This window comes from Rhinolophus ferrumequinum, chromosome 5 (genome assembly GCF_004115265.2).
Source record: "Rhinolophus ferrumequinum isolate MPI-CBG mRhiFer1 chromosome 5, mRhiFer1_v1.p, whole genome shotgun sequence".
NCBI classification, from domain to species: Eukaryota; Metazoa; Chordata; class Mammalia; order Chiroptera; family Rhinolophidae; genus Rhinolophus; species Rhinolophus ferrumequinum.
In genome coordinates this window covers 61,000,610-61,022,836 of record NC_046288.1, presented here as the reverse complement: position 1 = coordinate 61,022,836, position 22,227 = coordinate 61,000,610, and the positions used below count along the sequence as shown (strand labels likewise).

Genomic DNA, 22,227 nt, shown 5'->3' with positions numbered 1-22,227 from the left:
GGGTTCAAATCCTGGCTCTTCAACTTATTAGTGTGACTTTGGGGAGATTTCTTTGTGGCTCATTTTCTTCATCTGCAAATGGGCATAATAATAGTACCTGTCTTGTAGAGTGTGAGGTTAGAATTAAATGAGGTTACATATATAAGTAATTAGAACAATACCTGGTAAGCTGCACTACCCAATAGGAATATAATTTGAACCACATATATCATTTTTAATTTTCTACTAGCCACATTTTCTAAGAAAGGTGAAAAGAAACAGGTGAAATTCATTTTAATATATTTAATTTAACCCAGTATTATCATTTCAGTATATGATCTATATAAAAAATTATTCGTGAGATCTTTTATACTCTTTCTTGACACTAAACTCCTTGAGACCCAGTGTGTAGTTTATACTTTTGCACATCTTACTTAATTCGGGCTAGCCACATTTCAATGCTCAGTAGCCACATGTGGATATTAGATAGTGGCTACTGTACTGGACAGCACAGCACTATAGTATTAGTGATTATTTGCAGAAATTTTGTATTTCATTATTTTTAGAGATAGATAGGTTAGGGAGAAAGTAGGTATTTCTCAGTTCTACATTCAAGATCTCCGTACGCCTATCTGCCCAAGTTCACATGAATATGCGGATTTATTTTTTTAATAGTTTATACTACTCTAACAGTACATTTTATGTTTGTTAAAATGCACTGTAGAGAAGTTTTTTAAATAAAACATACCCAGTGGAATTTATTTAAATTTCAAATCATATATGAATTAAGTCATGTTTCTTCTTTAGCTGGAGTATTTTTATGTTCAGTATTACTGAAAATTTTCTAAACACAAGTGTTCATAGTTTGTGAATTTCTGTCATCTTGAGCAGCATCAGCTTTTTTTTTTTCCTTAACCTGATGGTGTGTGTCCAGGCTTGTCGTTTTTCCTGCAAATTCACCAAATTTTACATAAAACCCTTGATTTGCCATTTAACTACAGTTTTTTTCAAGCTAGACGTAGTATAGAAATGGGAAAAAAAACTTTCCTTCCTATTATGGTTGGAGCACTGTTGGGTTGAAAATGGGTTAGTAAGCTATGCCAACTAAGGCTACATACAGACTCCCACGATGGCAAATGATGATTTATGTACAGACTTGGGGCAAATCTGTAAATCCTGTTTTGTAGGTTAATGGTACCACCTATGAGATTCCAGATTTTTCACCGACCATTAAAGGTGTTCTTTGGGAAAACTGGCCCATGGATAAAGGTGTATTTGTTGCTTATGATGATGACAAGGTGTACACTTACGTCTTTCACAAGGGCACTATACAAGGTACTGGATTACTTTCTTGTACATTTGTTGGTAAATAAATGTCCATTGCAATGAAATTAAAACATTCTTTTCTGCTATTTGTGCTGAGTATTAACTTTCAGCATTAAGATGTCTGTTTTATAGGATCCAAGGTCATTTTGGCTGGTGGCACCAAAATTCCCTTCTCTCATAAACCTTTGCTGTTGTATAATGGAGAGCTGACCTGCCAGACACAGAGTGGAAAAATAAACAACATCTACCTTGGCACTCACAGCTTCCTCCACAGTTTAAAAAATGTGGGGCCTAATGAACTGAGACAAATGCTGGCACAGACTTTAATGCTAAAAAGGTAGGGTTTTGAACACTTCTTGTGGAGCTTATTTGCTGTTGTGATTTTAAAGGTCAACTTCCTATTAAAGTAGATGGAGATAATAGTATTTATCTTGTTTACCTCACAGGATTATTGTGAGGCTCGGATAAGATAATGGATGTGAGAATGTGTATAAATTCTGAAAGAAGTCAGAATGTAAGAATATTGGTGCTTTATTCCAAGAAAAGTCCCTCAGAACAAAAAGGTTTCTAATCACCAAACTAGCGCAGTTATTGTGAAATTCTAATGAACCCACTTATTTCAACAGTATCCTAGTTTCATCATCATAAAGTTTGCTTTTTGCCTTGATCGAGGTTTCCTCTTCCTGTTCTTCCTGTTATGTCTTAGGAGCACTGAATTCCTTTGTGGTTAATTCCTCTGACCATCCCTTAAATGTTGCTGTTTCTCACAGAGGGTCCCGTGAGCTTCCTTCTTCTCTTCTCACTCTAATTATGCTCCTGAGTGAATCTCCTCTGCTTACATGGCTTCAATACCATCTGTGAGGCTGACTCCAGAATGTGTGTCTTCAACTTCATCTTACACCAGTCATATGTGGGAGCTCCTCAAACGTGTCCTGTTTAGGACATCTTATCTTTCCTAGCCCCCTTTTCTCCTCATGTCCTACCACACATACCGTCTGCATGTGCACGCACACGTGCATGCACACACGTGTGCACGCGCGCATGCGCGCGCACACACACACACACACACACACACACCCCGGATTCTTTTCTACTCCCGTGTTTCAAGTCTTAACTTTTAATGTCCTATAATGTAACCACTGCTGACTGCTCTCTCTACTGAGAGCCTCATAACCACCTCATCTGCAAGTATTCTCCACACACATTTGGAAATGTGACTCTGATCCTGTCATTCCACTTCTGAAGATCTTTCAGTGACTTCCCATTGCATTTAGGAAGTAATCTTTTCTCTAAAGGGACCTCAGCCTTACATATTGGGCACTTGATGATTTAACACCAGTCTCAGCTGTCCCCACTCCTCCACTTCCCCTCTGTTCCACTGGCTGCTTGAATTCAGTATTTTTCATGATTGTCTGCCCTGGCACATGCTGCTCTCTCTTCCTGGAATGCCCTTCTCCTCTCTCTGTATGTAGTAACTCCTCATTCTTCACTGTGCAGTAGAGCCCTCCCCGCCTCCAGGAAGCCTTTCCTGAAGCCCCCTGCCTACTGACAGTCTTGTGCTGCCTCAGAGCCAGGATACAGTGTATACAGTGGTTTAGAGAACTTCGGCTTTACATGTGACTTTACCACTTTCCAATGCGTGACTTGTGACTTTAAGGCCTTGAGTCCTCACTTTCCTCATCTCTAAAGGAGAAATAATAATATGAGGTATGATCAAACAATATGGTGAATGTTTAAATAAAAAAAAATTATTACAGTAAAAGACACATTGCCATTAATCCCCTTCAAAACACCATCCCTTGCTTCGAACACACTTATCCCATTGTTCTTGCCACTTTCTGAAGCAGTTCTGGAAGTCCTCTTTCGTGAGTGTCTAGTTGTGCTGTCGTGGTTGCCTCAATGTCCTGAATCATTTTGACTTTGGCAAAGAGCCAGAAGTTGCACCGTTCCAGATCTGGTGAATAAGGTGGATGAGGACACACCGTAATGTTTTTATTTGACAGAAATTGCTGTATACCAGAAGCAATGTGTGACACAGAGTGTTGTCATGATGGAAGATGATTTACGCACACTTTAAAACCTCTCAATCATAGCTCATGCCCAACTGACTGCATCGAACAAGTTGAAACTTGTCACACACTGTTACTAAGGTTCAGCGCTCCTCTTCCCATATTGAAGATCCCTGCCTTTCCATTGGATGGCGCTCGGCAACAGCATTCACCGTATTTTATGATCACAACGGAAAGGCTCTGTGTCGCATATCACTGATGGTACAGCAGTTTCTGTCAAATCATTATGGTGTGTCCTCATCCACCTTATTCACTGGATCTGGTACTGTGCGACCGATTTCTGGCTCTTCCCCAACGTCAAAATGACCATGAAAAGTCAATGTTTTGAATTGATTCAGGACATCAAGGCAGCCACGACAGCACAACTAGACACTCATGAAAGAGGACTTCCAGAACTGCTTCAGAAAGTGGCAAGAATGATGGGAGAAGTGTGTTTGAAGCAAGGGGAAGTATTTTGAGGGGGATCAATAGCAATGTGTCTTTTACTGTAATGATAACTTTTTAAAATTTAAACATTCACTGTATTTTTCAGTCACACTTCATACATAGTGGATAGGATTGTTAGGATAATCCAGTGAGAAAAATGTATACAAAGTACTTAACACAAAGATTCATGTGTTATAAGCACTCGATTACTTTTGTCGTACTGTGTTACAGTCCTCTGTTTACTTATCTGTGTCTTCACCTTTGCCAATGATGACACCTGAAGGACAATGACTGTATTTGTTCTTTGTATCTTGGTTCTAAGCACACATACTTCCTGGCACATAATAGATGCTCAGTAAATGTGTGTTGGTTAGAAAAATACATTGGGGAATGGATGGATAGGTGTAATATAGTCACTAATGTAAAGGTTCCACAAAGTGTTTAATTGGCATTTATGACATGTTTTAAACCAGAGATCGGCAAATGGTACATGTTTTAGGCTTTAAGGGCCATTGGGTTGCTGTCACTGCTATTCAAGTCGGCTGTGGTAGCACAAGAATAGCTGAGACAGTCCATAACAAATGGGCTGCATTCGACTCAATCTTTATTTTCAGAAACAGGCAGCTAACTGGATTTGGCTATTGGGCCATAGTTTGCTGACCCCTGAATTAAACTTCCAGATTAAGAGCAATAGAGTACTAATTTCATTAGACTTGTGTGAGAACAAAAATAATTTTTACCTTGTGTGAAGTAAACCAAAGATAAAGAAAGGAGAAAAGAAGGAATAGAATGAGTTGTTAATGAGGGAGGGTGGTTACCCAGAGTAGATTTAGATTAATAAAAGAAATTCAAGAAAAAAAAATCCATATAAAAAAAGGAAGAAAAGTTGATGTAGTTTTTCATAACTTGGGAATGATGATTACAGATGAGAAATATTTTGTAAAATTTGGGGCATAGCATTAAATTATATATAATCTGAAAATTGCCTACCGGGGACAAGCAGAGCTCCCAGATTGAGCTTATATACTGAAATCCTAGGTTTGCTGATGCTTGGGAAATATGCAGGATCCTTAACGATCACGCTGCCTGGAATGAGTTGGCTGGAGCTTGTCTACGTCACATGGAAGTGGACTTTGCAATCCGCGTTTATCGTAAAATTGGAAATGTTGGCATGGTGATGTCCTTGGAAGGAATAAAGGTAAACCGCATTTTATAAGAATTAGGATTTCAGTGGTATTAATTCAAACATTTTAAATTTATCTGGTTAATCTTAGTTACCTAACTCATAAACAAGTTAATTGATAGAACATTACCACTTCCTACTAAGCAAAGTCTTTTCAAAAACTTAAAGCCTTGCATTTCTTCTCATTCAAACTGCTTTCGTTTGTAGGGAATAGAGGAGTACAATCTTTTGGCAGGACATCTTGCCATGTTTACTAAGGATTTCAGCCTGGCTGAGGACCTGTACCTTGCATCCAGCTGTCCTGTTGCTGCCCTGGAGGTATGGCAGCGAGTAAGGAGGGGAAGAAGGACACTCAGGGGAGGACCTCGTCTCTTATACAGTTAAAATTTCTCGACACCACATGTTTTCCCCATCCTGGAATTTAGACTTCAGCTTTAAAAACCCCTTGGTACTCATTAACTTCACAAGTATTTTCAGTTCTGCATTCTGTGCAGCCATCAAAGGCATGGTATTTATTCTAATGTTACCGAATAATTTAAAGTCTACATGTGTCCAAAGAGAACCGATTTTATAACTTACAAAAACATTAGGTCTTTTGGAACTGTGCCTGATCAATAGTAAAGACACAAAAGTGGTAGCTGTTGTTATTAACATTATTCCACCTCAAACTAGCATTTCCACAGCTACATAGGGAGGCGGTATTGAAAACATATTTATGGCTATTAATTTCACAACTTACCTTTTCGTATTGTTCTAAAGCAAATTTTCATTTTTAAATTTTAAGTGAAATAATTTAATTTTGTTTTAAGAAAAAAGGTAGATAATTTTACAATATTATTTGAGGTAATTGGAAACACTGAAAAATTTTCAGAACTTGGATTGGTACGCACTGAAGTAGGAACATGGCTGCGATGAGTGACACAAAGACGTGGTCTTAGCTCTTCTGCATTTAGCTGTGGATACTTGTCATGTGCTACTAGATTTGGAAAGGAGGTGATGGCTTCACAGTGGAGTGGGGTGATCGCACCCTGTCGTTCCTTTAACCTCACCTTGAAGGCTGACAAGTTAGCTAGGTAAGGAAGTCAGAGGCAAAGCCTTACTGCCCAGCTCTACCACAGACTAAAAATGTGACTATGTACAAAACTAGTCTCTTTTTGCCTCGGTTTCTGTATCTCTAAAATGGGCACAAGAATGGTTCATTGCAAAAGGCCTAGTTGTGAAAAGTAAATAAGCTAATGCCCTAGAACATTACCTGGCAGAAAATAGTGCTTGAAAAATATTAGCTGTTACTAGTTTTTCACAAAATTTGAATAAAGCGAGGAGTGAACTCTAAAAGATTCTTGATTAGTTTATATTTGGCAGTGTATACCAGCCTCAGCTAAAAGACCTCAGGAGCCAGGGAGAAGGCAGTCACATTTGATTTATGTTTGCTATTATTCATGTTGTGATACAGCTCCAAATTTTCTCAGAAAATAACCTTAGTTCCTACAGTAGAAGACTTCTCAATTTTTTAAATTATCTCCCCTCTAAGAAGAAAAATAAAGTTTAATTGGTTAATTGAATTAATTTTAATTAATTTTAATTCAATGTAATGTTTCCCTATTGAGAAAAAGCAAATGCTAAAGAATAAGATTTTGTTAGGTAGAATTGAGGTTTGGAGGGCCAAAACCCATTGTAATAGCAAAGATGTTTTTGTTCCCCAAGAACCAATTTTCACTCCCTTGTGGGCTCTGTCACCCCATTGGGAATGTACCTTATAGTAATGTATCATCTTTGCAAGGAGCTTCATTTTTAAACATAAAATGTTTATAATCACTTTTATTAAAACTAGCACTAAATGGTGACGGTGCAAAAGAATTGACTCATTTGGAATTAAGGTCTTTCTCTTGTTAATAGATGAGAAGGGACTTACTGCATTGGGACAGTGCTTTACAACTGGCAAAGCGTTTGGCCCCAGACCAGATACCGTTTATATCGAAAGAATATGCTGTTCAGCTTGAAGTCATGTAAGTCCTTGTCTTTATATGATTCAATAAATATTTAATTACCAAATTAGTGATTACTGAATTAATTACTGAATATCTGCAATTCTAAACTGCCATTTAATATAAGGCTCTCCATTGATTTAATAATTGCTTTTAAGGAGAAAAACCTATATTAATTATACATCCAAAACATGTTTTTTGTAACGCTGTCTTATCCATGCATTTACCTACTTTCATTTTTAGCATCAAAATCTAAGTTTGGGTCTAAGCCTTTTCTACATTTAGAATCTAAATATTGTTTTGAATCACATTTCCAACAACATCAGGATGACATATTGCTTTTCATAAACCTATGCTCATGACCTTGACCTCTTTGAACACTTTGAACATTTGCAGTGTAATTTCAAGGCATAGTGAAAAATACCGGGTGTTGGTCTACAGCTTCTATTTGCTTACATTTGTAGTTTTTCTTTTTTGAATTGAATTGCATATGGGTAAAAATTTGACAGTTAATGTTGAAAATCAAACCAGAAGCTTTTCACAGGCCGATATTCAGTGCTTGAGTAATGATCCTTCATGATGCCTGAATAGGCTTCACAAATCTTCCCCACCTTTGGAAATGCCATTATCTATTCTGAGAGATTTTAAATTTTCCAATGCCCTTAATTGCTAGACAGTCTTAATTATCAGTAGTCTTAATGGACAGACTATACATACATTTTTATTTCAGTGCTCCATAGAAGTATCCACTTCAGGATCCACTGTTAATTTATATTCAGCCATGGTTAATGATACTAATGAACTACCTGCAGAGACAATAAATGAATAATTTATTTGCAAATATAAGTTTGCATGTGTACGTGCAATGCCAACTACATCACACCTGGACAATTTCTTTTAACATTAACTATACATTCCAATTGCAAAAATAGTAAATGTGGAAAAATATTGTTCTTTGAACAAAGAAAATATGGTATCAACATTTGATTTAAAAAAAAACATTTTTCTATAGTTCCATTTTATTTTCATATAGACTTTGGATTCATTGAGAATATCGACATACAGATTATAGTTGTAAAAATTATTCTATCAAAAAGTACTTCCATTTCTAACCAGGATACCTTATTTAAAATTTTGCCTATTTCAAATAACACATTTTTGGAGATGATTTCTTCTTAGTCCACCTTGATTTAAATTTGTCACATTTCTGTCCCTTATAATGTAAATCCGAATATTAAAAAGGACAAATTGGCATCTTAGTGCATAACACAAGGGACAAGGCCCCAGTACCTTGGCCCTCCATCTCTGTCCTGAGGGTGACTGGATCTCAGAGTACAAAACTCTGTGCTAAAGAGAAAGGGCTCAGTACAGGGGGATATGACTCACCATATCCTATCATAGCACAAACAAACACTCCAGTAAGCTCTCGGACCATGTAGAAGACTTGGATTTTTCTCTTCTTTCAGGGGAATCGAAGTTTTTGTTGCAAATTCAAACTGTCTCATTAGTCAGATGAGCTGAGGCTAACTGAAAGCCTGTGCTTTGTTAATTGATATTTTTTAACCCTTTCTGCTTAACACTTGACCACAAAACCACCAATCCCAAAACTTACACTGCTATTTGTGGACATACACCCCGGCCCCCAACAATCAGGAGAGTTTCCCTTGTGATAATAGTAAGTAACTAGATACAGCTCATTATATGAAATATCCCAGTAGCCTCCAGCTGCTGATTTTGGCACCTAAGGCCCTAGGCTTATGTTCATTTCCAACAGTCTGTTTCATTGTGCATCCAAGACCTCGATGAGGTCAAAGCAGGACCAGTCTGTCAACTGTGGGAGGGCTTTTGCTCTCTAGGACTAGACAAATAAGCTAGATCCATATGAGAGGTCCAAAATATTAATAATATAATAGTGAAGTGAGTGAGCTCAAATAACATAAAGTGAGAGTTCCAGAATCTTAATTTAACATCATATAGTTGGGCTTGCCCAGGAAAACCTCAGGTTTCTGAAAGAGGACCTGTCATTCCTGTTGTCAGGAGACATCCCTAGCTGTGTTGTGATGTAATTGGATCCAACTATTAGACATTTCCATTTAGGAAGATTGCTGACTGTGAACCCCAGGGCTGTCCAAAACAAAGTTCTCAATCAGCAGAACAGCTTGTCTTCTAAAAAATTCCTTGAACACCAGCAGATGAGGAAACTGAGTGAGGGAGGCTTAGAGGTTGAGTAACCTGCCTATGCTGATGAGGTAGAGCTCAGGCAGATCTCAAATAATGCCATTTTCAGAGTTCGTTAATTTACTCTGGAGGAGATGGTTTCTCATAGGAACATGGATCTCCAAATGGATCTTAGGCAAATCACTGATTCATTCTGTCCCAAATAATAAAAATGAATTGAGATGATTTATATTTCTTCTGGATATGCAGACTGTGTTAGTATCAGTCATGGGAATAGGCAGTATTCTTGATGATATTCTGTATAATACTTTTTATCAGAGTAAGAACCAGGGCCCTCAATACTGTTAACCAGTGTTTTCCTCTGTTTCTACCCAGTTTCTCTCAATACATATTCTACTTACAAATTTTGAGTGTTTGGAAAAAAACATTGATTTTTATGGTCACACAGTTGTCATTTTGTGTCCCAAAGGAGATAACCAAAAATGTACCTCCCCAAAATGCCTAACATACTGCAGTTACCATGTTTCCCCGAAAATAAGACCTAGCCGGACAATCGGTTCTAATGCGTCTTTTGGAGCAAAAATTAATATAAGACCCAGTTTTATTTTACTATAATATAAGAATATAATACTGGGTCTTAGTTTACTGTAAGACCAGGTCTAATATAATATGTAATATAATATAATATAATACCGGGTCTTATATTAAGTTTTACCCCAAAAGACTCATTAGAGCTGATTGTCCGTCTAGGTCTTATTTTCGGGGAAACACAGTAGTACTTTACACTCTAGCGTAATCCAGCTTAATAAGTATTTTTCGAGTAGCAAAATAATAAGAGACTGCTCATGAAAGAATGCTATCACATCTTTTGTGAGCTTAAGCAACTCAGTGAGAAAGATTATCCTCTAAATCTTGTATATATAAATAAAGTACTTAAATATGTATTAAAATTCACTCTGATTTTTCTTTCAGGGGTGATTATGTAAACGCTTTGGCTCATTATGAGAAAGGAATAACAGGTGATAATAAGGTAACTGACTAAAGATGCGTAATTATAGTTGGGTTTGTTGTTAGTTTCATTTAAAACATCATGATCTTATTTGCATTGTATTTATTCAGTATTTAGCAGGTGAGCCTTTTTTCAGTTGATTAACAATTTTGCAGGGCATAGTTAAATCATTTTAAAACACTTTAAACTCTTAAAAACTGAAGATGATACTATTTTTATTAGTCTGAAAAGAGATGTTTTCCATTGCATCCTAACCATGAGCTTTTTATTAGGGTTAGGAGTAAGATTTTTATCCCTTCCCATTTACAGGCTAACTATGATTTTCATAAGGCTTTTCCTTTTATTCTTAAAAAGTTTCAGTAACTACTTTGTAAGTGAATTCTCAGGCTGTAAAAGTTCCATGGTTAGATATCTCATGATGAACCTGGTAAACATGAACTTTACTCACGACTCCAACCCAGAATTTTAGCTCAAGAAGTGAAATTTTGCAATAAAAATTGATGTTTTTAAGTTAGGTGATGTTTTCTAAAGATTGAAAATCTTTTTATTTTGTTTTATATCTAGTATTTTAATTACTGAAGTGTTACAATTTCATTATAGTCAATTTAAAAAGTCACCAAAGAGAGAGTCCAACATTTTCTCCTCCATCCAAACCCCTTAATGGTTACCACTTAATGATTTTATATATTTCCAACCAGAAGCTCTTCTAAGCATACAAATGTGTATATAATATGTATTTTTACATATGAAACGAAATCATTTCAACAAAGATCAACTGAGAATCCATTCTGTGAAAAGCAGCATTTGCTTGCTTCGTGGTCTTTCTGAGTCAATACATATGAATCTGTTTTAATAGTAGAGCTTCTAAGATTCCATGGTTTGGATGTACAGTAGTCCTCTTATTACTGCAGGGATACATTCCAAGACCGCTCAGGGGATTCCTGAAACCATGATTATACCGAACCCTATATGTACTCTGTTATTTTCTATACATACACACCTATGATGAAGTTTAATTTATAAATTAGGCACAGTAAGAGATGAACAACGACTAGTATAAAACAGAATTATAATGTATACTATAATAAAAGTAATGTGAAAGGGGAAGGGATTAGACAGCATAAATTGGTAACTACAATATTGCCAAAGGGGATATGAAAGACAGTTAGGGGAATATAATGAATAATGTAAAGATTTTGTAGGGTGTCAGATGGGCTCATGTCTTATTAGGGAGACCACTTCATGGGTGGTGTAGATACTTGACCACTGCACTGTATACCTGAAGCTGAAGCTGGATAATATTGTATGTCAACTATAATTTAATATATATATATAGTCACAGGATATGGAGTACAGCATAAGGAACAGAGTCAATGGTATTGTAATAGATATATACAATGTCAAAGGGCCAATAGATTGGGGGAGGGGGATTATCAATTTGTGAGGGATGAAATGTTTATTACATTGTTATGTACACCTAAAGCTATATATATATGTAACTATATATATCTTGATGTATCTAACAGAGATTTTTAGTGGTTTGGCTGAGATCTATCTCTATGGAGATCCTAGTGCCATATCACTCTTATTATTTTGAAACTGAGTTAATGGAAAATATAACATTAAATATTTTCATGTCTCAGCAATTTTATTAACTAATTAACAAGAATGCAAGTATTTGATCATTCATCATCATTATGTCCATAAGAAATGGGGAAATTTGTAGAATTGAAATTCTTACAGATGCTTTTGAAATTATAATGATTGTGATAGAAAACCTTGAGAAAAAAAGAAGTTACGTGAATGTGGTCTCTTTCTCAAAGTGTCTTATTGTACTGTACTAACTTTTCATTTAAAGGAAGCACCTTACTGCTTTTCTTTGGCCTATCCGAATTGCCGGCATTACTACTCTTGAGTTTGGGGCCTTTATTTTACTTAATATTTAACACATGCACTGTGATATCGTGACAGTGGATCTGATAACTGAGACATTTACTAAGTGACTAACAGTCAGGTAGCTCATACAGTTTGGATATACTGGACAAAGGGATGATGCACATTCCCAGTGATGATGTGAGATTTCATCATGCTGCTCAGAATAGCCAGCAATTTGGAACTTATGAATTGTTCATTTCTGGAATTTTCCATTTCATATTTTCAGACCATTGTTGACCATGGAAAGTGAAACCATGGATAAGAGGGGATGACCTTACCATAAAATTTTGATCCACTCGCTTAATGAATTATAATTGTTTTTGTTTCTAGTTCTATCAAAACACTGCAATGAATAGTCTACCCAGTACATGTATCTTTAGCTACCTAAGATAGTATTTCTGAAGGATGTATTCTTACAGGTGGGATTTCTAGGTCATAAAAGGTGTGCTTTTAATTTTTTATACTGCTAAATTGCTCTCCAAAAACACTGGTAGTAATTCATACAGCCATCATTCATGTAAAAAAGTGTCCATTTCCCCCATAATCTCAACAACACTGAATGTTATGATCAACCAAAAAAGATATTTCATTGTATTTTATGTGTTTGATTATAAACACATAAATTGATTACTAATGAGGTTGAGTTTGTTTTATTTATTGGGCAGTTGTATTTTTTTTTTTTTATGAATTGCCTGATCATGTTCCTTGCTCATTTTTCTCTTGGGTGTTTGATATTTTCTTTATCAATAGGCTACATCTATTTTAGTTCATTCTTTGTGTTATCAAATACAGTCACCGCTAGCCACATGTGGCTATTTAAGTTTAAAAATTAAATAAAATTTAAAATTCAGTTCCTGTGTCACATAGTCATATTTTAAGTGTGCAGTAGCCACTTGTGGCTTTTCCCTACCATGTGGGATAGGGCAGGTAACAGAACATTTCCATCATCGTAGAATGTTCTGCTAGATATGCTGCTTTACATAAAATGTAATCGGCCATTACATTTTACTAGTTCAGATTAGTTATTTGAAAAGTTTTTTAGTTATCTTTAATGAATTAAACAATTTTAAATAAAGTTTTTCTGTAATCATCCCTAGTAAAGAAAGAGTCAATAAATGGTTTTTCTCTTAATTTTATTTATAGCATTAATGCTATGTATCCAGTATATTTCTTTTTTTTTAAAATATATTTTATTTATTTTATTGGGGAATGGGAACAGGACTGTATTGGGGAACAGTGGTGTGTATGGTTGAGAGCCCACTGGTACCCATGTGGGAATCGAACCGGCAGCCTTCGGCGTTAGGAGCATGGAGCTCCAACTGCCTGAGCCAGCGGGCCGGCCCCCTCCTATATATTTCTTATATAAAATTTTATACGAAGAAGACATACAAAGATATGCAATGTATTAGGACAAGGTAGTAAAAGTTTGGTCTTAAGCACAAAACCTCTAGACTTTGAAGAAAAAAGTACAACTTTGCAACAGATGATTAAAAAAAAAAAAAGAAAGACTCAACCTTATTTCAAAATCTCGGGATTTGCCTGAAAGGATTAATGAAAGTAAACCATATCCTTGGGCTCCTTTTAGGTTTAAATTAATTGTGTGGCAAACATACAGCATTTTAAGCTAGGGTCTGATTTGTGAATTATTTGCCTTCTAATCCTAGGAACATGATGAAGTGTGTCTGGCTGGAGTGGCTCAGATGTCCATAAGAATGGGAGACATACGTCGAGGGGTTAACCAAGCCCTCAGGCATCCCAGCAGGGTCCTGAAAAGAGACTGCGGAGCCATATTGGAGAATATGAAGGTATGCTTTTCTATGCTTCAAAAGTCATGTGGTCTCATACATAATAAATTTAGTATTTTCATAATCTCTCATATCCTTTTAGCAATTTTCAGAAGCAGCCCAACTATATGAAAAAGGTCTCTACTATGACAAAGCAGCATCTGTCTATATCCGCTGTAAGAATTGGTAAGAATTTGCTGAAATCTCTTCTGAGCAGGTGTGAAAATGAGTGTGTGCCAGTGGTTTCCCCACTGTTTCCTTGCTATTCTTCCTGCTTATACATCCTGTTCTCCCTATCTGGGCCTTGCCTCCACCTCTTTTTCTTTTTTTTCTTCTTAGTTAGACGAGTTCATAGTAATAGCACATTCTGTTGGTTTGGTACGAGAAAATCCCTAATCAGATAAGTTACTAGGAAAAAAAAATAAAAGCCCCATTGCTCCAAAGAGTTAATGAACTAACGTTCATTTCAACGGGAGTGGGCTGGGGGTGATGGGAGAGAACGCAGTTAAATCCACTTTTACCTGTCGGAGTCAAAGTTTTTTAAAGATCATGGTAACTTTTTTTTGAATCCCAAGAACTAATAATTGATTGTAGGAAGCTAGTGTTGGCGTGAAGACAGCTGATATTTTCCTCCTAAACCTACCTTTCTAGGGCAAAAGTTGGTGAGCTTCTGCCTCATGTTTCTTCTCCAAAGATTCACTTGCAGTATGCCAAAGCTAAAGAAGCAGATGGAAGGTTTGTACAGTTTCTCAAATTTACACAAACTTAAAGTAATGTTTTATAAATTAGCAATTGATATTTGCAACCTTCTGAAAAAGGCAAAGCAGAGAAAGACAGAAAACATCTTTACCCCTTGTCTGGCCTGAAGTACCATAGTAGTAAATTTTCCCCATACTTTACATACCTCTGTCAACACTTTATGTATTCAAATATAGACTACTATCTCTTTTTGAGGGTTAAATACTAGAAGTTGAAATTCTGATATAATATGACATGAAAATGAAGTTAAGCAATGGTCATTTTTAGTGAGGATAACTTACTGATGCAGAGGGGAAAAAAGTGAAGACACATAAATTCCACACCTGTGGCTGAACTTTTTAAGGAAATACAATTATGCAATTGTATTTCATATAAACACGAAAAAGCTCTGCCTCACTAATAGTAATTAAATTAAAGCAACAGTCTATCCTTTTAACCTATCACATTGGGAAAAATTTATTTTAAACTAATAACCATAGTGTCAAAATGCACTTGTTATATATACATAACTGATGGGAGTGTAAATTTCTAAAGCCTTTAGAAAGTTATTTGGGAATATGTATTAAGATATTTTGAAAGGTTAAAGCTCTCCACTTTTAGAAAAGAATCTTAGGATATAGAGATGTACACTAAATAAACCTCGTGGAAATGGAAAGAGCTGGAGAGCTAGTGGACTGAAGAGAAGTTGAACGCCATCTAGAGGTCACCACACAAAGATTTTTGTATTATTACCTTTAAGCTATATCTGTAATTGTGAAAAATTCTATATATGTTTTCTAAAATAAGCCTATATTACTATTATAATCTTCCCATTAAAAAAATAGTAAAAGTGTAAAAAATTATATTGATATGTTTCAGGTGAAAAAAATTCACTACTGGTATTTTACTGTTAGTTTGTCAACCTCCTAAAAAGAGCATATTTTAGTGAGATGGTTGCTGGTATTCTTATGAAAAAGAAGTTCAAGAAAAACAAGCACCCACCACCAATAAAAGAAAAATAGTGTCCCAAACATTTATTGACGTTTTCCCCCCAAATGTGACAGTGTTAAGAGAGTTTTCTGAACTGAGTATTTCTTGTAGATACAAGGAAGCTGTTGTGGCCTATGAGAATGCAAAACAATGGAACAGTGTCATCCGAATCTACCTGGATCACCTGAACAGTCCTGAAAAGGCTGTCAGTATTGTCAGGGAGACCCAGTCTCTGGATGGAGCCAAAATGGTAGCCAGGTAACATAAGGCATTCGTAGTTTTGGATTTCCAAAAACTAGCCTTAAAAGGAAGCCCCTGCTTCCATTTATCAAATAACTAAATTCAAGTGGAATATTTATTTTCTATTTTTTTAATTAGGTCTGAGTGTTTAAATTCAAAGGCTGTTGTCAGCGTATGAGACTTTTTTAAATATAAGCATATAATATAGAACTGCATTTTACAGAAAACATTTTTATTGTTAAATGTTTTCTCATGGTTGAAAAAGAGTTTGTTTTGTAAATGACAAACTTATTGTACTTGTCAAGCTAATTTAAGTACTTTGTTTTAGGTTTTTTCTACAGTTAGGTGACTATGGATCTGCCATCCAGTTTCTTGTTATGTCCAAATGTAATAATGAAGCTTTCACACTGGCTCAGCAACACAACAAAATGGAAATCTATGCAGACATTATTGGTAAATATCACTGTTTTCCATAATTTCTCTTAAACATTTTTATTATAGAAACACTTCTTCCCATGTTTGTAATTATTCTTAGAAACTACTGAAATAATTTTTAGAGTTTCATCTTATGGGCCATACTTAACATGTGGTGGTGTTTTGTTTTTAAAAATTAAAAATATAATGTAAAATACACGTAGCATAAATGTAGCATTTTAACCATTTTTAAGTGTACAGTTCTGTGGCATTAATTACATTCACACTGTTGTGCAACCATCACCACTGTGCATCTCCAGAACTTTTTCATCTTCCTAAACGGAAACTCTGCATCCATTAAAAAGTAACTCCCCATGCCCCTCTTCCCCCAGCCCCTGGTAAGCACTGCTCTATTTTCTGTCTCTATACGTTTGGCTATTCATGATACCTCATATAAATGAATCATAAAATATTTGTCTTTTCTTGTTATTTAATTATTTTTTTTAATTCACAAAATGACCATAAGAATTGATTATAAGACTCATGAGAATATTTTTGTTTGTCTTCAAGGGAAGAAACAGGTAAAAACATCTTCTAATATCTTAGGAAGTCGTTCAAATGAAGGAAGTCATTCAATCTTTATTGGAGCAAATAAAGAGCTATTGAAAAAAGGAAGTACAGATAAAAGCAACATTAGAATTATTGCTGTTTAACTTGACAGATGGCATTTCTGTTCTAACTTTACAAATCACCATTGTAGTAAAGCATTTAAGTTTTTCAAATTTCATAAGGATGTGGTTTATCCCATATAATACTCTCACATGTGCATGTGCACATGCGTGCACACATACACACACACACACAACACACACACACCCTCCCACCCTCTCCCACCCCAACCTCCCAAAACAACACATACACGTTTCTGTCCTTCTCTTAGAAAGTCCATATCTGCCTTGGGCTAGATGCATGGGGCTGTTGTTACACTTCAGTAATCTCCTGGGTCTCCATGGGTTAATGTAAACAGTGAATTGGAACTCCAGCAGCTTTTGGGGTCCTTCTTCATCTGTGCTTAATATATTTAAGCCTCAAACCAAAAGAAAAACAGTAATTGTCTTTAAATAGCATCTGTTGTCCACTTGAATATCTCTTCCTTACTTTCTAACAAATACATACAGACTATTGTGTAAACCAGGCATTGTTGAGAAAGGGAGATAGATTACATTTGTATTATGGTTAACTTTGTTTTTGATTGTTCTGAAACTCAAGGCAAATCATAGTTGAGATCATGTTCTTGTTCTTTTAGGAAATGAGGTTGAGACTCTCAAAGAATGATAAAAGTTGCTAGGGTAATATCAAACCAAAACCTAGATTCTCAGAGTCTCATAATTTCCTCTACTGATTCCTTTTTAGAGTGAAAAGATGAAACAAAGTTGATATGTGGGATAATTATGATTAATATGTATTAATATGTTTTTTTTTAACGAAAACAGACACTGATAATAACATTGATATTTGCTGTTAAAAGTTTTTAGTCACCTATTTTTAGATCACCTGTTTTTAGATCTTATTTTTAGGTTAGCAATAAAAGGTAAACAAGTTTTCTCAGATATTTTACTCCATGAACATCTGTTGTAGGTTCTGAAGACACTACTAATGAAGACTATCAAAGCATTGCCTTATATTTTGAAGGAGAGAAACAGCATTTTCAAGCTGGAAAATTCTTCTTGTTGTGTGGCCAATATTCACGAGTTAGTATTTGCCAAGAAAACACAGATTGGACTCCACAGGAATGATTACAGAAAATAATTTAAAAATATATTATGCTCCCAGGCACCTAGATTTGAAATCTCAGAGTTGACTTTAAAATCTTCTTCTGTCTTCCACACCCAATCACGTTCTTCCTTCATTATATCTCTCACATCTATTACTTTTCATTCTAACTACTGCCAACTTAATCCAAACCCGGGTCACCTCACTTTAGGTTATTGCAATCGTTTCCTGTTTTCCTTGTTTTTAGTGTCTTTCCCTGTAATTCGTACTTCATTTTGTTCCCCAAATGGTACTTACTTTCACTGCTAAAGAGCCTGTAAAGCAGGGGTTACAGTGTTTAAGCAAGGGACATTAACAAAGGAAGTTGTGGGGCTTGTGTGTGACAGGATAGGGACTACTGGTTGGCACCTGTTTTGTCTGAAGGTAGCAGCTGCTCCTCAACCTCCAGAAAACTGTTGCCATTTAGAAGTTGGAGCTCAATAATGCCAGATCATATGATTTTTCACAAGAAACTGAAATCTGGGTCTCTCAGTTTTAGATTGTGGGCACAGATATTTGTATACTTCGCTGGCCGAGGAAACGTTTCTGTGTGTGCATTGCCTTGAGGCCACCAATTTCTGTTTCTTCCCTCTTAGACATTAAGTCCAAAGTCCTCCACAATTTTGCCAGCCGGCCTGAGCTGCCCATCTGGCATCCAGCTTTTTCCCTTGAAGAGGCCTACATTCTGCTGGTCTTTCCCATCCTTGTTCTCCATCTCCAGTCTTCTCTGCCATTCTCCTCACTTACCACAGACCTGTTCATCTTCAAGTCCTTTCTCCTTTGTGATATCTGTGGGATCATCCCAGTGTTTAATCAGCTCTTCTTCTTCAGGACACCTGTAACCAGCTGGCTGTGTGCCCATTTGTCTCTTAAGCTTTTATAACCTTAAATTTCTTCCTATCTGTGGTGGTATGATGTTCAGGAGTTAGACAGTTACGATTTAAAATAATTGATTCCTTATATTATCATCACATCACACAGATGTGATGAATTAGATTGTATATAATACAAAAAGAGGGGCCATATCACATCCTTCCTGGTATTCTCCATAGCATCTGTCACAGTCTCATATACATAGTAGCAGGTTGTCAGGACATATTTGTTGAATGAGTAAATGCATGAAAATAATTAAATGTTCCTACTGAAAGAGGGCACATTTTCTGTTTTCATTTCATCAGAAATCAGAACTAGATTCTTCAGAGGGTTAGCTGGATCTTTCCATTTTGTAAACCATACTCGGCCTCTGAAGTATATATTTTAAGACTCAGCACTGTGCAAACACCTGTTTGAGATGAAGATACTTTCGCAAACTATAATTACTTTGTGTGCGTGAAAGCTTTGTTTTTCTCAATGTGAAAGCAGTCTGAAGATTTTTTAATTACTATGCAATTCTCATTTCAGGCTCTTAAACACTTCCTGAAATGTTCAAGCTCAGAAGACAATGTAGCAATAGAAATGGCAATTGAAACTGTAAGTAAACTCTGTAATGAAACTTTCAAGAATACCGATATTTTTAAAAAAACTTTTAAAGAAATTTCCAAACATATATAAAACTGCACCAAACAAACTCTCGTGTACCCATCATTTAACTTCAACAGCTATCAACACATGGCCAGTCTTGTTTTAGCCATAACCCCCACCTGCTTTCAAAGCAAATCACAGATGTTGTTCTCTAGGTGACATAGTCACTTACCTTAAGAAAGTTGTTATTAAAACACGTATAGAGTATATTCTCTCTGTGTGTAAAAAAAGTACACTATTTTGATACAGCAACTTAAAAAAGTTACACTTTCTAAGGATGGATTTTTATTAATGGTGACTCCAAATGAATGAGAAAGACCCTGCACTTATGTTGCAGGCACTCGACTATAGATATTTTTACAGATTTTAAAATTCCATTTCCTTAGCAGATTATTTGTCCTCCCATCCCTCCCCTTCTTAGGTTTAAGATTTGAACTTACTGTTTCTTTTTCTTCCTGAACAGGTTGGTCAGGCCAAAGATGAAGTACTGACCAGTCAACTGATAGACCATCTTATGGGAGAGACTGATGGAATGCCTAAGGTACTAACTATGGTTTTGTCACTTGGATTTTTAAGTATCCTAATTATGATTTTACTTTATTCTGCCCTGTTTTTACCTGTTGTAGCTTTTGCATCAGAATTACAAAATTTGTGAGAATTTGACCTAAGAATGTAGTCTTGGGTCATTTAGATAGACCCTGCATTTTAGAGGATATTGCGTACATCCTTTCTTTGAAATGAGCATTGCCACCTGTGAAATAGCCACGTCCCTCTAGATAACAATCCTTACCATCCACAATTTTCCTCAAATGTTACAGTTTTATTTAGTCTAGGAACTATGAAAAATAATTATTAGAACTAAGAATTAGCACTAATTCCTAAAAGTTAGTGTACTTTGTTCATATTTCAAAAATTATGGGAATAAAAATCACATTTAGCATAAAACTCACTAGAAATAGAAAGTAGAACTAAGTCAGTAAGAACTTATTTTCAGAATATGTGACTCCATTGGAATTCATGCAGAAAGCAGTCTTTTCTGAGTCCTGATGGGGACACTCACACGCCTTTGAGTCTGCCCCCAGATCGTTTTCTTCCCTTTTGCTTTGGTGTTCAAGGAGATCGATTTGTGAAGGAACTCAAATCACAGGTTTGGAGAGAAGGCACTAGAATGTCACAGCTGGAAAGGATGGTAATAGTCCTGATCCCAAATCCATTTCCTCTTCCTTACAGATAAAGACCCTGAGACCCAGGGAGGCTAAGTTAATGTGCTAAAGGGTACAGGCCCTGAAACTGTCCCAAACCACCTCCCCTGACGTCCACTTATTGTAATAATCAGGAAATGGCACCAAGTATGTGAAATTGTGTGGAGTTAGAGACAATAGGAGTAGAAAATGGTCAAAGGCCAAAGAAAATTTTATAGGCCAGAGAAATTTATATAGAGGTAAAAATTCTTGAGATTTTTGCTAAGTTGGTACATTGTATAAGAATACATTTCATTTTCAGAGACAGGGAGTAAGGTTAGGAACACAGACTTTGAAGCCAGATCTGTGTTTCAAATCCTGGCTTTGGAGAGGGTCCTGTGTGCTTCAGTTTCTCATCAGTGAAATTAGTATGTAATCGTGCCTTCCTCTCAGGGAGGGTATGAAGATTTAAATGGGTTATATTTCTCCAGTACTTAGATTACTACCTGGCATATATTAAACTCTAAATAAATATTCGATAAATATTCATTGAGTTTTTAAAAACAACATCAACCCTGTTACTGGAAAGCAAATGCGATTCTAACCGAAATGCAAAATTTTAGGTGTTTCTCCCCTTAGCTAATGAAGAAAGTGATGTTTCTCTAATGGTTTGTATGTCAGGATGCCAAGTACCTGTTCCGCTTGTACATGGCCCTGAAAAAATACCAAGAAGCCGCCCGGACTGCCATTATAATTGCAAGAGAAGAGCAATCTGCAGGTAGGTCCCTAATATTCACGTTCTTCGCAAACAAGTAGTAGAACCAAGCTCCCAAACCCTTCTCCACCCAGGGAAGAGTAGCTCGTTTCTAATCTATGTTTGCTTTGAATCCAGAGGATTGGGGAGGGGGGTACCATTTCTAGGTTCCAGAGAAGTAAAATAATTCCCAGCACTGGGGGGATCCGGCTCCTGTTGGGCGCTATGTCCTCCACTCCTTCAGGCGCCACAGTTACGATCTGGACAACGACTTCTCTACAACGACTTCTCTCACCTCTCCAGCCCACAGCCTCCTGCACTCTGTTGCTTTCTGTCCATCCTATGTATTTGACCTTAACAGTATAAAAGATGTTAGAAGATGAGAGATGATGTGGTATTATTATTGACATAGTTATTTATAATACGCAGGGACTCTTTATAGACTCTCCCGAATGGTTGTGTCCATTTAATGAGCTCTGTAACTATTTATCGGGTAAGTCCAAGAATTGGTCTGGTATCTTCACTCATTTTTGCCAGCTGATTTTTTAGGTGTTCATAAATATGGAACACATTTTTGGAAAATATGGAATAAATAATTATTCAGCTTACATTTAACACCTACTGTCTCTCAGGTACATGTTGGGAGCTCAGGAGTCAGGGAACTGTGCCACAGCTCTGCCCTCAAAGATTCAAGATTTGACAG

General features: G+C 36.2%; 1 protein-coding gene across 4 annotated transcripts in view; it reads left to right on the top strand.

The window, feature by feature from the left end:
- WDR19 (WD repeat domain 19) overlaps positions 1-22,227 on the top strand; it is a 66,806-nt gene that overhangs the window by 29,723 nt on the left and 14,856 nt on the right. For 3 of the 4 annotated variants that reach the window (XM_033105733.1, XM_033105734.1, XM_033105737.1), the window contains 15 exons: positions 1,167-1,314; positions 1,423-1,642; positions 4,839-4,998; positions 5,191-5,301; positions 6,880-6,989; positions 10,119-10,176; positions 13,755-13,895; positions 13,978-14,060; positions 14,526-14,609; positions 15,714-15,860; positions 16,171-16,295; positions 17,895-18,007; positions 19,470-19,538; positions 20,053-20,130; positions 21,452-21,548. In XM_033105733.1, the coding sequence (XP_032961624.1) occupies positions 1,167-1,314; positions 1,423-1,642; positions 4,839-4,998; positions 5,191-5,301; positions 6,880-6,989; positions 10,119-10,176; positions 13,755-13,895; positions 13,978-14,060; positions 14,526-14,609; positions 15,714-15,860; positions 16,171-16,295; positions 17,895-18,007; positions 19,470-19,538; positions 20,053-20,130; positions 21,452-21,548 (1,744 nt within the window). The remainder of the gene's footprint in view (positions 1-1,166; positions 1,315-1,422; positions 1,643-4,838; positions 4,999-5,190; positions 5,302-6,879; positions 6,990-10,118; positions 10,177-13,754; positions 13,896-13,977; positions 14,061-14,525; positions 14,610-15,713; positions 15,861-16,170; positions 16,296-17,894; positions 18,008-19,469; positions 19,539-20,052; positions 20,131-21,451; positions 21,549-22,227) is intronic. The other variant, XM_033105735.1, reaches the window with a different exon arrangement.